Below are 15,914 nucleotides of genomic sequence, written 5' to 3'. Positions count from 1 at the left end.
AATAAACTAACATTAATCTGCGGTAACTGCCGTTATATTATCGTGGGAATTACCAAGATAATTTTTTCTCCGGTTTCTATTACCCCGATAATGGGGGGAGGAGGTGCAGTCTATTATGATCATATTCATCATCATCATCAACTTTATTCGGCCTGTGAGGCCATCAAAGTACATCCTAGCAATATATTTCTAGTGCATTATTACAACAATCATGAAAAATGTTTGACAGTCAGCTTTGGCAGGCAATACCTTGGACACTCCAACATAGAGTCCTTAGTCACAAAAGCACAGTTCCCCTATAGACCGCAACCAATGAAGGCATTTGTTTGAGAGGGTGTCCCTTGGTTCTCTACTATTAAAGGGTAGTTTTGGGAGACCATGAAGGAACTTCTACGTTCTTCATGTGGATCGTACCTATACAGAGACCTCCCATAACAGGGGATTGATGCATTACCCACCTTCCCGGGACCCTCATGGCAAGCTTCCGCAATAGTGGGGACTCATCCCCCAATGTTGGGCTCTTAATGATGGGCTCTCTCTGTGAGATTGGTATTGGGGGTTGGTCCACCTCTGGTAGTAGGGGCGATCAGGGCTTTAGGGGAAAAGGGGAGTTGGAGGGAGGGAGGGGGGGACAAGGACACAGGATTTATGACCCTGTGTCAGTATCTGGACCTGGCCAACCCGACACAGCCCCTGGTGATCCCCCTCTAACCCTTCCCGCATCTCCCTGCACCGTGGCCCTCCCATCGCCCCCTTAATCAAAACCAATAATAGATTTTTAATTTCAGCCAGTTCAGAAAGCAGATTTTGACACAAACAGCTTGACATTAACAGGTCCAGTAGAAGATGAAACTGGCAGGCATTGATTTCCATGGGTAGGGGGTTTGAGTACCCAAAGTGGGCTGGGATGTAGGAAGGAGCTAGCCCCCGAGAGTACTTCTGACATGGGCTCGCTCCCTGTGCTACAGAGGGCTAAGCTGCTTTCCCTCTCCCGATCCATCCAAGCCCAGGTCCATTGAATCCACAGCTGAGGGGGCAAAAGAAGACAGAGGATGGGCTTCAGCAGCAGCCGGTATCATCCGCGAGTCTATGGCCAGACAGATAGTGCCGGGCCGGGCTTTGGACCAGAAGGTAAGTAGGATGGAGCTGGTGCCAAAGATGAGGCCAAAGCGACAACTTGAAGGCTATGGGTGCTGAATGCCTCGAATGTTGGCTCCCCATTGCACCCCCCCCCAGATCGCAAACCAGGTCTGCAGGCAATCGGGTGATTGCCCCGTCCACGTTGGAGCGCCCAAAGCAAACTCTGCTTCCCTGGCTTTTCCCGAGCACTTTACATGATCATCCCCCACATCCACAGCAACACCCCGGCGCAGGCTAACCATCTCACACAAAGTCAAATGAAGCCAGGGAACACAACTACACGATGTCCGTTTCACCTCCCGACGGTCAGTCTGTGCTCTGGCACCTATTGGAACACCAAAGGCGGGTCGCTAACACCTAGGCAGAAGCAAACACCCGCGCGCCCTTTCCACCCGCGGGCTCACACCCAGTGAAGCCCGCGATTTTTGTCCTGTTGGGGGCAGGGATTGGGCAGCAGCACCAGTAAGGCCAGTGATGGCCAGAGAATGCAGATTCCATGCACCCCCAGGTGGGAGCAAACACCTGCGCCCTTTCCACCTGTAGATAATATTCACTAGGCAGGGGGAACGGCTCTTTGTGCCAGTGCCCATGGCTAGGGGGACCAAAAGAAACCTATTGGTGCAACATGTACAGTGGCCATGGCCAAACGCTGCGGCTAGTGTGCCCCAAGGAAACCTATAGGTGGATGGCCGTGGCCACTATCCATGCCCGAAGGCCATGGCTAGTGGGCCCATATGAAATCCTATTGGTGCAACATGCAGTGGCCATGGCCAGTGGCTTTGAATAAACTATGACATAAGAAACCCATTGAAATTCACTGAAAAAAATTGTGCCGATTTAACGCAACAAAAACCTTGAAATTCGACAGATGTGGGTAGTCCTGACCAGCTTAACTCAGTGCATTCCTGATGCAAAGCCCATGAGCACATATATGCTAAGAGAGAAGGGGTTCACAATAACAAAATGGCATTTTGAGGGACATCGGACAGAGTTAAGCTGAAAATAAAAGTTAACGCCATACAAAACCTTAGAAATTATACCATACCAGTGGTATTCAGAAAAACCACTCCCAACACTTATTCTTTTGCATTTAACTTAAAGTAAACTCCACCAACTTGTTATTTAGAGTTTCTCTGGCAAAGGCAAACAGGTATTTAAGAGAAAATAAAGTTACCCTTTAGGAGGTGATCAGCTCGAAAACATTCTCCATTTTTCATATCTTTCACCATGTAATCCGCAAACTTATCTACATGTCCAGAAGTCCTAGCATGGGGGAAAAAAGAAAGATGGGCATGGCCATCAGACATCATTGCTCTCAAATGTACTCATTCATTTACAAAGGAAATCATAGGGAAGAATGGAGAGAAGAGCACAGTAGCAACACTACATTCAGTTGGACAGCACTAGAATTTTGCATCCATTTGATATCAAAAGTAGTGGCATGTCTTTCTAGGTATTTTAGAGATGCCTTTTACATTAAAGCCACCCCCATCAGCTGCATTTACTGCATTGCAGTACCACTCAGTGTTCAATTTTGCTAGAACCTAAATAGCGACTGTGTAAAAAAAAAAAACGGATCCGAAATAGGAGCAGGCAACTCTTTAGCTCCTGCTTATAGAAGCAGCTTGTTGGCTTGACACCAATAGCTACCAGGAGATACTTTTGACTCCCTAGGCCAACTGGTGCCATACACACAAAACGTATGAGAAGTTAACCGTGCGTTTCGGAATGTTGGTGGATCAGAACCACATGAAGAAATTTGCCAGAGCTCGCAATCTCCCGGTGGCAATGCGTTAGAAAACCAGCCAGTCTTGCTTTCCCTTTGCATTCTGGTACTTGTAGTCCCTTTCCCATTTGAAATTTAGGTAAACTACAAGTCCCAGAATACAAAAGTGAACGGGACCGCTTTGTCTTCTTGTGCATGGCTATAGGAAAGTTGGGAGCTCTAGATTTGCATACCATTCGTTATGTTTTAATGAACACCACATGTGGAATATACACTTGAGACTAGCCATGTACTAGCTCCTTACCAATGGCAACTCCTGCTTCCTAGTTACCAGATACCAGTGAGCTGATGTCCGCTCCTGCTGCACAAAATAACGAATCAATCCTTGCAAAGTCATTCTGTCATAATGTTTGATGGACACACTACAGTCACACATAATTTCCTCTCTGCAGTGCAAAGAGCAGGACATTAGAATGAACTCGCCTGGGCCTGCAGCAACTGTCACGTGCATTATAATGCACAGGGCTCACTTTTCCCAGTTCCAGGTTTGAGAAAGCAATTCAGTTCCGCCCCCTCCCACGCTTGTAAGTCTGGGTCTTGTAGTCCTAAATTTAAAATCAAGACAAAAGTGCAAGCACCAGAATTCCCAGGGAAAACATGGGACTGGCTGACTTTCTCACGTGTGTAAATGGTAAACAGAAGAGGTCTGCTTTAATATGTGTACAGTTCGGAAAGTCGTTTCTCCAACAGCCCGCAAGTTCGGATGTTTCTTTACTCACTCATACCTAATAAACAGATCTTCATATTGAAACAGAGGTAAGCAGGAGCTCCCAGCAGCAAGGCCAGCTCCAGAAAAGAATGCTAAATGTATGCACTTCCCGATTATCCTTCTCGTCAACCACGCATCAATGGACCTGTGCATTAATGGTTTTCTGATTGCTGGGAACCAGCGTTTTAACACTGGTTCTCTGAAACCTGTGTATCCCAAGTTACATTTGTATAGAAAAGTGGCTCAAGTAACCCTCACCAATGCCAGCAAATAAATAAAAAGCAAAAAGAGAACAATTTACATGTATATATATATGCATGGCAGCTACCAACTCTGTGAGGGTGCAAATCCTGGTATTGTGATTAAAAGTCAGCCTTGCTGGGCACTGTAATAGCCCATTACGGAGATGTTCCTTGAAACTCTGCGGTCCGTGCCCTCCGTTACATCTTCCCGAGTCAGCTACTAGCGTTTCCCTGAAGCGCACAAGGCTCTCCAAGTGACAGTGCTTCACAGCCTAACTCACAGGAGGGGGAAGTGTGGTGGTTCACAGGTACAGTACACACTTTCCATTAATGCGCGATGAGAGATTGTCCACATAATATACTTTTATAAAAATATGATTAAGTTTATGAACAGACAAAAAAAATACACTCATAGGTAAGTTAAACAGAAGATGCATCATGGAATATGTAATTAATATAATTTTAAAATGAGAGTTAGAGTCAATAGAGAGTCCAAGCTAGAAAGGAAAATGCAGCTATTGGTCTGAAAAGGTTTTTCCATCTAGACTGGCAAATTCAAATAGAGACCAAGAGAGCAGTAGTGAGGGTAGGAGCAGTCTTCAGCTGAAAAGTTTTACCTGTGTGCAAAAGGCCCCCCTGACCCCCAAGAAGCAGTTTGTCCTTCCGTTGAAGGGAGGCTCTCAAGAGTCTCATGAGGATGCAGTCCAGGGATTAAGAAAGATCTGAAGGAAATACCTACTATCAGGGCCAGAGTATCGGGAGAGCAGTACAGTGGGTCTGAGAAAGCAGTTCTGCAGCAGGCAGTCAGCAGTTTCAAATAAAGTTGCTGTGCACGCTGATCAGACCACAGAGGGATCTAGCAACAAGTCGCTGGTGGACCTGAAGACCATTGGGAAGAGCGATTAATCTGGATCCACCGATTCCCAGGTCAGGGTTTGTTCCCAGAGGAGCAGAAAGGCAACAGTACTCCGTCAACTGTAGTCGCCTATGCAGGGTTCCCACATCATCCCCAGACACCGGATTCGGCTTCTGCAGCCGAGATCATGAGGGGAGACCCAAGTGAAAAACAATTATATGCAATTTTCTTGAAGAGTCACACGAAAAAAGAGCCAGCCGTAAATGACTGCGAACGAGAGTTCAGTTGTCCAGTCACAGGAATCGGGGCGACAGACTTTGAAGCTTCTCATTCAGGGGAAGATGGAACCAGAAGGCTTGCTGGTGATCCTGGGAGGAATATGGATTTGATTTATGTATGGCGCCTATACAGCAGGAAGTGTTTCCATATACTGGAGTTGGTTCGTTACAAAGGCTTGGGAGTTGTGGCAAGCCAGAAGGACTCGGATCAGAATACATTCTCACACACACTTTAACTCTCTAACCTTACTGGTAAAGGGGAGTTTACCATCTATCAAACTAAAATAAGGTGCTCATCAATAGTCCAAAAGTAAAAATAGTCCTCGGTCCAAACCGATCACTTAGAAAAGCATACAAGAAAAATAGGCGGTAGTGTGCGTTGCACTCTGGGTGATTCAGCACAAACTCTCAGGTGTGCCAGTTATCCCTCCTGGTCCTGGATCCAATCATCTGTTCTTACAGATCTAAATGTTCTGAGATCTGATCGTACGCCACCTTTTCTTAAACTTTAAGCAGGAATGGTGTTTTCGAGATTGGGCGATAGTTCTGTGGGTTATCCCTAGCCAGTCCAGCTTTCTTCAGTATGGGTGTAACCATGGTATGTTTTAGATCATCAGGTACCCTGCCTTCACTCAGTGAGGCATTAACAAATGTGCAGATTGCTTTATGAGGGGAGGGGACAAGCACAAGAATCCCCTTTGCACCGAGTGGGTTTACATTTTTCAATAACTTGCTGTAAAGTCTCCTCTGTAATTGGATGGAAATTAAATTGGGGAATCATAGCGGGACAGTATAAAAGCTTCTGGGACCTGCTGTTATACCCAATAGTTTGTTATGCATGCCATCATGTATGCGCTGGCACCAGGGGGCGTACCCTAATCTCCAATTGGTCGGCTGGCGGGGGGGGGGCCATCTACTGTTCTTTCGGAATTTTAAAGATTTCTCTAGTATCGGATGCAGCATTGGCTATTCTTATAGTGTGGACGTTTTGTTTGGCCTCCATGATAGCTAATTTGTATTCCTTTGCTAAGGTCTTGTGGGTTTTGCTGAGTAGTAGGAGACAAGACACTTTTCCATGAATAAGCACTGAGGCTTTGAGCTTTCTAAGCTCAGCCGTAAACCAGGGTTGACTTTTTAGGTCTTTGTTCTTCTGAATTTTAGACTTCATTGGTGCTAAGATGTTAGAAATACTAGCTATGTTGAGGGCCAGGTTCGTCGACATGGCTGTGAGGGAAGTGTCCAGTAGGAAGCTGATTTTATTATCCAATAAAGTCACTATATTATTCAATGTAAGCTGTTTTAAATTTCGTGACAAAGAGTAACTATTCGAGGGATTCCTCAATTTCAGTGGGAACGGAACATATATTGAAAATTGTATAAAGGCGTGATCAGACCAAGGACATGGCATAATAGAAACATCATAACATGTGGCATTAAGAGTAGATAGCCAATGAAGTATGTGACCTAGTACGTGAGTTGGTTCTGACACTTGTTGTGAGTATCCTAGGTCTGATAGTGACTGGTGCAACTCTAGCGCCTGAGAATCATCTTCATCACCTAGGCAGTGGTTAAAGTCGCCCAGAATAATAAAGTGTGAATATGGTTTAAGCCGAGGAAGCACAAGATTAATAAGAGCTTCTGTCCAGTTATTTTTCAAAGAGGGAGGGCGATATAGAAGTAAAATATTGTCAGTAGCTTCCGCAGTCATACCAATTGTGAAGGAGTCAATTTCTTTCAAAATAGCCCCTGGTACTTCCCAAATAGAGTAAGAGTCTCGTAAAATAAAGACTACGCCGCCTCCTCTACCATCCTGTCTGTCCTTGAGAATCAGGATGTACCCCGTTGGGATTGCCAGATTGAGGCTAGGGCCAGCAGAATCTGTACCCCAGGTTTCAGTCACTGCACAAATGCCTATGCTGTTCTGTTCAATGTAATTGGCCACCTCAACCGCATGTTTGACTAATGATCCAGTGTTAAGTAGTACCCAACGTAGGTTTGATATGGGGGTAATTGGTGGAGGTGGAAGGGAGGCTTTGTTAGTGCTGGGGGAAGCATTGGGAAGAGCCGAAGTTTGCTCTATCGTGGTCGGCCTTGCCACGTGCTCCAAGCGACTATCCAGATGCGATTGTATTGATTTAGTTTTGTTTACTAAACAGGTCTCGTCCTTGTTAGCCTTTGTGTCTTAATCAGGCGCCATCACTGACTTCTTGTCTTATGTTCATTCCTTTAGGGCTACTGTGTCCCTTTCTTCTTAGATAAAAAGTCATTGGACAATTCACAAGGTAATCAGTCTTGTGTTTCTTTATTCCTAGCAACTTGGCACAGTTTGCCATCAAGCGTAGGATTCCTTTCTTAAATAAATTGCCACTTCCAGGGTTATTTACCCTCTTGCTCCAAACCAGCCCACGAGCCCCAGACTCGAAATATTTAACACAGCTTGGTTCACTCTCATGCCAAGCCAGTGTTTTCTTATTCACAGGGTCCCAGACCCTCTTTTACTCATATGGGTGCGAGTCCCAGACTCGCACTTCTGCATTGTGTCCTCTTGGTTCACTCTCCTGCCACTCGTTCAGGGTACCAGACCCTCCTCTATCCTCATTTGGGTGCGAGTCCCCCAGACTCGCATGTCTTTGTTGTATCCCCTTGGTTCACTCCTGCCAAGTATACAACTCACTGGGTCCAACAACCTCTGCTTCCAGTTTTATATTTATCCCGTTGCTTCGCCGGACCTCTTGCACCTCCCCAACACCCTGCATACTGGTCTCCTCCTTTCTTACAGGTTACAGTGGTTCCCGCGCAGCTGAGTCCCTCTGCGAGGCTCTGGAAGAGTTTAGGCTTTCAGCTGGATATGCCGCGGCTTGGCTGCTCTCAGAAGCCTCTCGGCTGCACATTCACTCCATCCTACACTTCGCCAGGGTCTGGGATGCCTGGAGAACTCGCTCAGCGGTCCCCTACTTGCCCCCCACGTTTGGGTTTTCCCGTTCCTCTCAACACTTCTTCCCTTGCGGCTCACATCTGCTGCTTCCCTGCACAACTCTCGTTGTTCCTCCTCAGAGGAGCCCTTTCTTTCGTCTCAGTCCCAGCTGAGCTATTTTGATAGTCCTGAGTGGTACTGTTGTACTTCCTTGGACCAATCATGTGTGGTGAGATGCTAGACCGCTCACTCTGCTTCTCCAGAGGGATCCTCTGACTCCCAGTCATCTTCACAGTACCAGTTTCCAAATCATACGTATAAGACTTTGTACTTTCTGGTCCCTCAGGGACTTCAGGTCACACCACGTTCTCAGATAAGTTGTCCGCAATCACAGAGGGGTCCCTTTCCCCATGCGATTCTCCCTCAGTGCACCACCCCCAGAGAGACTGACACCATGTGAAAGGTCCTCCCTCAAGGAACAACAGACTACATCTTCAGCTTCGTCACAGGTGACAGAATCACCCTAGGGCACAAATGGGGAGCCCGAGAGGCACTCTTGCTACTGGGCATCTGACGGACACCAAAAAAGACTCAAAAACACAAGGGAAAAAAAAAAGGAAAATGTTTGCAGGGTGTGGGGGGGCATCTTTAAAAAGGGTCCTGAAAGCACTAAAATTAGGAATTCTGAGTTAACAGGAGTCATAAGCACTCTTAATGCAAAGTCATACAAACAGAGAGCCATATGCTTAGCCAGTCTTTGTATTTAGCCTGACTGTGGAAAAAGGGTTCCAGAAACCAAGGAACCCAGCAAACAGAGTGGGGGGACCCTCCAAGTCAGGCAAAGGAAATCTAGAAATGGAATTCTGCCTAACATGGCAGTTCAACTAAATGCATATGATGGAAGGGCTAAAAGAATACAGCCCCACAGAGCATGTAGTTACTGACTAATTGAAGTCTTATGATCCAAGAGCTTTGTGTTCGCACTGAAGCACTTACACTGTGCAAACAGATTTAGATTCAAACAGAGCAATACAAAAATAAAACCATAAAAGAGCTTAAAACAATGAATACTTAAAAGCGTGAGAATGCAGGCACTTACTTCAAGACCGGCTCAGGTGTGAGCATTGTACAGTCTATCTCCAGGATCTGTTCTTCCTGTATAAAGTGCTGCCTCCAAATCTGTATGATGTTGTTCTTCAAAGCACATCCAACAGGACCAAAGTCATATAAGCCACTCACACCTGATAAGAAATTGACATTGAGTCAGCATTAAGGGATTAGGAATCACAGTACGGTTTTCAAGAATGTATGTGTACAGGATGCTAGCTCATGTAGGTAAACATTTCAACAAATTGAGGGGTCAGTAATGTGAGGCGGACAACTGCTTTGTTTTTATCCAAATTAAACATTTTATTAAAGATGAGTACAAATGAATCCTCATCAAACCTACTCTCTCTGGGAGTTCCCTGCCTAGTCTAAGGTCTAAAGGGATCACTCCTAGCATCAACAAAACGGGCCCTCACACTTAACAATAAAACATTCAAAGTAAAAAATAAACAGCATAAATGAGTGAATAACCAACAACCAGTGATTTGGATGACCTCATCTGTCTTCGGTAGATCCCGTTCCCAGAATTGTTTGAAGTCAATTTCTCCCAAACGTTCAAAAGAAAAAGTAAAGTCTTGCACACGTTCTTGTAAGTTATTTTATTTGGAAAAGTTCACCAAACAAAAATCCACTGATAACAGCTCAAGCTGTCTGTTGAAAAGGTCCCCTTACAATTCTAGCAAAGAAAACAGAGCCAAGGGTAATCCTGGATATCCTCCTTCCAAGATTAGATTGCCACAGCTCAAATGATAAACTGCTTCAGCTTCAAAAACGTACCTTTTATTTCTGACCTCTTCATTGACTTAGTTATAACTGTCAGGATGCTTCTTCTTAGGGTGTTGCTTTCCACTTGATAACTCCCTTTTACTACTGTTACCGTGGGAAAAGGCTTGCTCCTTTGTTCCACAGTATGCCACTACTTCAACCAGCTTTAGGGTAAGATGCACTGACAGTATCAGACACCACAGTTCTGGTAGTTCTACTTCAACTTGATACTTTAAAATAGATCCTGCCTCTGCTTCCAGACTGCCGCTCTTTCAACCTCAGTCTCAGCATTACAGATTGTTGACTTAATCTTCTTACAAGCACTCAGCTCCCTTCCCCGGCTTCACACACCCCTTCATGGTTCCAGAAGCAACACTGAAGCTGTATTGCCACACATCCAGCTTTGGATAACGATGTCGCACCTTATCAGAGGACACTAGGTCAGAATGCAGGTGGATAGATTTCAACAGGGCTAGTTTCACTATAGGAAGGATTTGCCTACTGGCTTCGGCAATGCTTTTTCTTCTCATCAGTTCAACAACTTCTGCATTTACAGAATACTTTTTCTGGATGTTGCAAGGTTCGATCTTCAAAAGGGAAACAGATTTAGGTACACACTTACCAATCTTTAAGGATGATCTTTAACTTCAAAAGACCCATGAAGAATTGTATTCCCCTTTATTAACAGTTATTCTCTGGCCGGGAATCATAATCATTCACACTCTACCTGTCTCTGATGTAATAGGCCTTGTAACAATTTGTGAAACTCCGCTTCAGGTTTCTGAGTGACTTGGAAAGCGTTCCCCTTCTTAATTGGAGACACGCGACCACTCCGGTAACATTTTTACGGTTTATGGTCATTGCATTGAATTCCTTTCATCTAAAGGCATTTGCATCGAATTTCTTCCATCTAAAAAATGTGCATACCCATGCAAACCCCTGTTTTTTGCCCTTTAAAATCCTCCAGAACAAAAATTAACCCTTTACCGGCCACAAATATGCATTCGATGCACATTTTTTAGATGGAAAAAATGTGATCGAATGGCATTAGATGCAATGACCAGATACCATTTTAACAGTTCAACATTGGAAAATGAAAACTTACGCGAGCACTCCGACTTGCATTAGAAGTGCGTGTAATACATTTTCAGTTAGCAGGACTCTTCACAACAACGACCAGTTTCTACTTGCTCCCCCTCTTAATTTATTTTAGAGCTGGTAACAGTTACCGGCAAGGTTTTCAAAGTGAGCCCGAAAATGGAACTTCACTCACTAGCTTCAAGAACACTGCGGTTGCGGCTGATTCCACTTCCTGACGACTTCTGCTGCTGCTACTTTAGGCATGGAGACCCACACCCCAAAGCAGCATAGGTGTCTTCGTTCCGGCCTTAACCACAGGGAGTCTCATTCACGCCTCTGTCCCTCGGCTTGCTTCTGTAAACAGGCCTCGGGTTGCAGCACAGCCACAGCTCTACAGTCATAGCCATTAGGCGCACCTGGGAAGACTTTCAATCTTTACACATCTCACTCAATGCAGCCATGGCAAAGCAGGGTTTGTGAACAGAGGACGCTCTCAGGACTTGCAGGTGAAATCCGCTTTCCTCTTGCTCAGGGGTCCCTTAAGTGAACATCTCATTAACTGCCAGCCTCATGTTCTTCTCCTGCTACTACTGCCAACCTTCCAGCTCCAACTCCATTCTACTTCCCCCTTCTGCTGCAGCCTTTTATGCTTCTTAGGTGTGGCAATTAATTTCAGGTGCAGGCCCTTATTGTTAATTGCCTGGCCCTGGCAAAGACATTAAGATCTGCTTGTCTGTCCCTCACTTCCACATGCCTCTTCAGCCCTCTTCTTCGTCTCAGTGCCTATTGGACGCTTAGTTCCCTTTAATGAAATTAGATTTTTTGACTTCTTTAAATTGGCAAATATCCATCAAAAGGGAAGGATTAAGGGGAAATTTAAAAAGGGCTTCCTCCCAGTCGTCCTGGCCCGATTCCCCCCTCGAAAGCTATTTATTATTTTTCTCATTAGCCAAACGCTGAACGCAAGGAAAAAGAAGAGATGCAGAGCAAGCTTGCAGGCGCTTATCGCAACTAACCCTATGGAACTACAGGATCGTATAAGAAGCCTGGAAGGACTGAATACTGCTAACCTATAAGAAACATAGCACAAGTCATAGTATAACTATAATGAGGTTACATGAGGCCACAAGACACAGGATGAGAGGCGAAGAAAAGCAGAACTATGCTGCATAGAACAGCAGGCCAGGGCTCGCAGCCAAGGTCAGAGACAAACAGCACATTCCAAAGTTAAGAGACAAGGAGAAATCTGTAGAAAAGCAAAATAAATCTTCATAAATTGCAGACCAGAATGCTCGATTTGACATTCCACATCCACTTGATGCAGCAGAGCCAGACAATAGTCAGTCACCTGGGGTGGGAAGATTTATAGCTCTCAACAATACAGATATGAAGTGAAACATGGATTCTTTAACAGCGTTGCAACACTGAGGGCACTCCAAAGGCAAAAGTGGTAGTACTTACGGATACATTGGGAACACAGACTTTCTCATTACCTTGAGAAGGTGCACTTAAAACAGAGGTGGGTCCCAGGCCTGGAGAGATCAGCACCAGTCAATCAGAGAACAGAAATCCAGGGGTGGATGGCAGAGGGCAAGGGCCAATGGTAATCCTGTGACCCTGCAACAATGTAATAGATAGTTTTCGGGGAAGGGGCTGGCAAGCCAACCGACATGTAAGGACCAACAGAATAACATCTATAGATGCCATACATCGGCACTACCACCTCGACTACCCAATCCTGTCTTCTCGTAGGTTTTTGGGGAAGAGACTCATGTTGTGACATAGGAATCAAACAAAATGGTCCGACACAGGGGTAGGGAGTCCGGGAGATTTTCAATGTCCTATATGATCCCCGTCTGTTTGTGTAATAAACGACAGATTTAACTTTCCCTTGGTTGAGTCCTCCATCTGTGCACAGGGGGAGGGTTTGTTGGGTCCGGGAGCTGGAACGGTGAGCTCATAGTGTGACCCCCCCAGTCCCTCTGGTATGCCCAAGCCAATACTGGTAAATACTGTCTAAACCACGACTAGCTCGATGATATGGGGAAGGGGATAAAGTGGGCAGGTTACTCGCTGAAATAGCTAAGGCAGAAGGTTGTAGGCGGCCGACCAATGGGATTCGAGGTCATAACAGTAAAGTGCTGGTGACGGAGGGGGAACATTAATGACACCTTCCATTCCTACTATTCACACCTTTATTCTAATAAAGACACAACAGACGAGGAGCTCAGCCGTTACTTGCAGAACATCAGTTTACCCGCGTTGACAGAAGAGGCGAGGCAGTCCCTTGAGTAACTACTGACGCTGGAGGAGGTAGTGACAGCAGTAAAGTCGCTGGCCTCTGGTAAAGCACCAGGATCAGATGGGTTAAAGATACAGCTATACAAAGAATTTGATCAAGAACTAGCCCATAGATGGTTGAAAGTATGAGAGGAGTCCTTGATGGGCAGGTGTCTTCCTCCATCTATGCAGAAAACAATAGTTACAGCGATACTGAAGCCTAATAGGCCTGACCCTCAAATAGACTTATCCTTAATTAATAATGATGCAAAGGTGTTCGCTAAGATATTGGCAAAGATATTGGCTGCGCGTCTGCTTCCGTACAGGTCCTTTTTGGTGTATCCGGGTCAGTCAGGGGTTCATCGCCCACCAGATCAATGGCACTGAATCTGCAAGGCTTATTTAATGTGATTATCACAAATTAGCCCCCAGACTCGGCCGGTGGTGGCGTCCCTGGACACAGAGAAAGCTTTTGATTTGGTGTCATAGAAATATCTGTTCAAGGTGCACTGCTGATTCCTTTCTGCACTTAATTTTTCTCGATGTGTGCGACTATTATATGCTGGCCCAACTGCCAGAGTTCATACAAGCAATACGTTATCTGCCCAGTTTGAACTGGGGAGGAGCACCCGGCAGGGCTGCCAGCTCTCCCCTCTTGTTTGTGTTAACAACCGAGTTACTTCCAGCGCTTACCAGAGATAAGCACGGACACAGGTGGATGATTATGGGTCCACCGCAAGTCACTATATCGATATGGATATTGATATTTTATTTCTAATGCGCTCGTACACAAGAGTTTCAGAGCGCGACAAGGGAGGGGAACAGGGGACAACAAAACAGCGATCTTACCAAGTCCAGTGACATTGAGAATGCGCAAGGAGAGAGGGGTGAAAAGTGCATGGAAGGGGGGGGAGAAGTGGAAAGTGCGAAGCAGAGGAGAAACAGATAAATAATAAATACATAAATAAAGGCAACAAACAGTGGTAGTGCAGCCAGAAATGTGCAAGTGCTAGTTTTAAGGCAGCAGACAGGGTAGGTCTGATAAGTGCAGGAAGAAAAGGGGGGGGGCTGTATGGGTACAGATACAGACCCCAGTGCAAGGGGTGGCCCGTAGGCAGTGTGGGAGGGTGGCAGGGTGAGCAGGTACCTGGGCCCGGAGGACAGAGGGTGGCCAGGTGCACGGTGCCAAGAGAGAACAGATCAGCAGGGGAGAGGGTGAGCAGAGGCAGAAGAAAAAAGAGGAAGGTCTTGAGGTGCTTCCGGAACCGGAGATGGTTCTCCTCAAGTTTTAGAGTGGCACGGAGGCTGTTCCAGAGGGAGGCCCCAGCCAAAGACAGATCAACCCCGAGCTTGTTTCTTTGAAAAACAACTGGCCCCGAGGGAGATGGAGGTAGAGGAGCGAAGAGCTCGAGTGGGGAGGTATTTGCGTAGGGCTAGCTGAAGGTATTTTGGACCCAGGCCCCAGAAAGCCTTGTGGACAATGCAGAGGGTTTTGAATTTAATCCTTGCATCCACTGGGAGCCAATGGAGAGATTTCAGAGCTGGAGAGATACGATCCCAGGGCTTGAGGCCAAGGACAAGTCTTGCAGTCCTGTTCTGGATTAGTTGCAGAGGGCGGAAAGTAGAGGCAGGTAGATTTAGAAAGAGGCTGTTACAATAGTCCAACCTAGAGAGAAACAGAGCTTGGGATACCATGAGCTTCTGAGGGAAGGAGAGGAAAAGCAGAGTACCTCTGAGGAGGTGCAGTATGAAGTTTGACTTTTTAGAGACCTCAGATGTGGACGGAGAAGGAAAGGGTGGAGTCAAAGATGACCCCCAAGGTTCTTAGCCTTGCAGGTGGGGGTAGGAGGAGGGCGAAGGGAAGCCGGCCAGAGAGTGAGGGGAAAGGGTGGTGAAGGTGTGCCGATGAGGAGGATCTCCGTCTTACTGGCATTCAGACAAAGATCATTGGCGGCACAGCAATCTTAAATGGCAGTTAGGCAATCAGAGATGAGGGAGAGGAGGTGGCCGAGGGCAGCCTGAAAATGAGTTGAGTGATGTCAGCGTGGCACTGGAAATTTGAGAAGAAAATGGCAATGCAGCGGGCGAGAGTTGCCAGGTATTGGTTGAAAAGCCAGGGCGAGAGGTTGGGGAATACCACAGGTAGAGAGGAAGATAGATGATAGGAAGGACCCAAGTTAGTCCTGGGAGGGTCGAACAGAGAGGAAAGAGGTCAGCCAGGCCAGAGCCTGATCAGTGAAACCGAGGTTTTCACTGGAGACGGTTCAGCAGGATGGTATGGTTGACCGTGTCAAAGGCAGAAGAGATCGAGGAGGATGAGGACAGAGGGAATGTTAGAGTCAAGGTTGGAGAGCAGATCTTCACAGATGTTCAGGAGAGCCGTGTCCGTGCTTCTGGCAGCTCTGAAGCCAGACTGGTGGTCCTGGAGACACCCAACAGAATTGGAATGAAGGTTAAACTGAGAGATGGCCAACTTTTCCAGGAGTTTGCCCAGAAAGGGAGTAATGGAAATTGGGCGATAGTTAGCTGGACAAGAAGGATCAGCTTGAGAAGAGGATGCACAAGGGAGTGGTTCCGAGGGGAAGGATCCTGAGGCAAAGGAGTGGTTGCAAAAGTCAGCAAGGGCCGGAGCAAGGGTGTCACTGTGGTCCTTGATGGTTTTTGACGAGGCTTTCATAGATTGGACTTGTCTAGCAACCTCAACAGGGGAGAAAAGAGGAAAGGACAAGAAGGATGGTGGGGGGTGGCTAAAGAAGG

The 15,914-nt window shown here is 46.3% G+C and overlaps 1 protein-coding gene across 1 annotated transcript in view; it reads right to left on the bottom strand.

Annotated features, from left to right (window-relative positions):
* The window catches only part of GARS1 (glycyl-tRNA synthetase 1), a 279,785-nt gene that overhangs the window by 174,400 nt on the left and 89,471 nt on the right, over positions 1 to 15,914 (bottom strand). Inside the window, exons 4-5 of the mRNA XM_069647695.1 lie at positions 9,025 to 9,166; positions 2,315 to 2,403 (exon numbers count right to left, since the gene is read on the bottom strand). Coding sequence (XP_069503796.1) covers positions 2,315 to 2,403; positions 9,025 to 9,166 — 231 coding nt within the window. The remainder of the gene's footprint in view (positions 1 to 2,314; positions 2,404 to 9,024; positions 9,167 to 15,914) is intronic.

The sequence above is a fragment of the Ambystoma mexicanum genome, chromosome 2q (assembly GCF_040938575.1).
Source record: "Ambystoma mexicanum isolate Mex_15411 chromosome 2q, UKY_AmexF1_1, whole genome shotgun sequence".
Classification (NCBI taxonomy): Eukaryota; Metazoa; Chordata; class Amphibia; order Caudata; family Ambystomatidae; genus Ambystoma; species Ambystoma mexicanum.
This window is presented reverse-complemented; position numbering and strand designations above follow the sequence as displayed.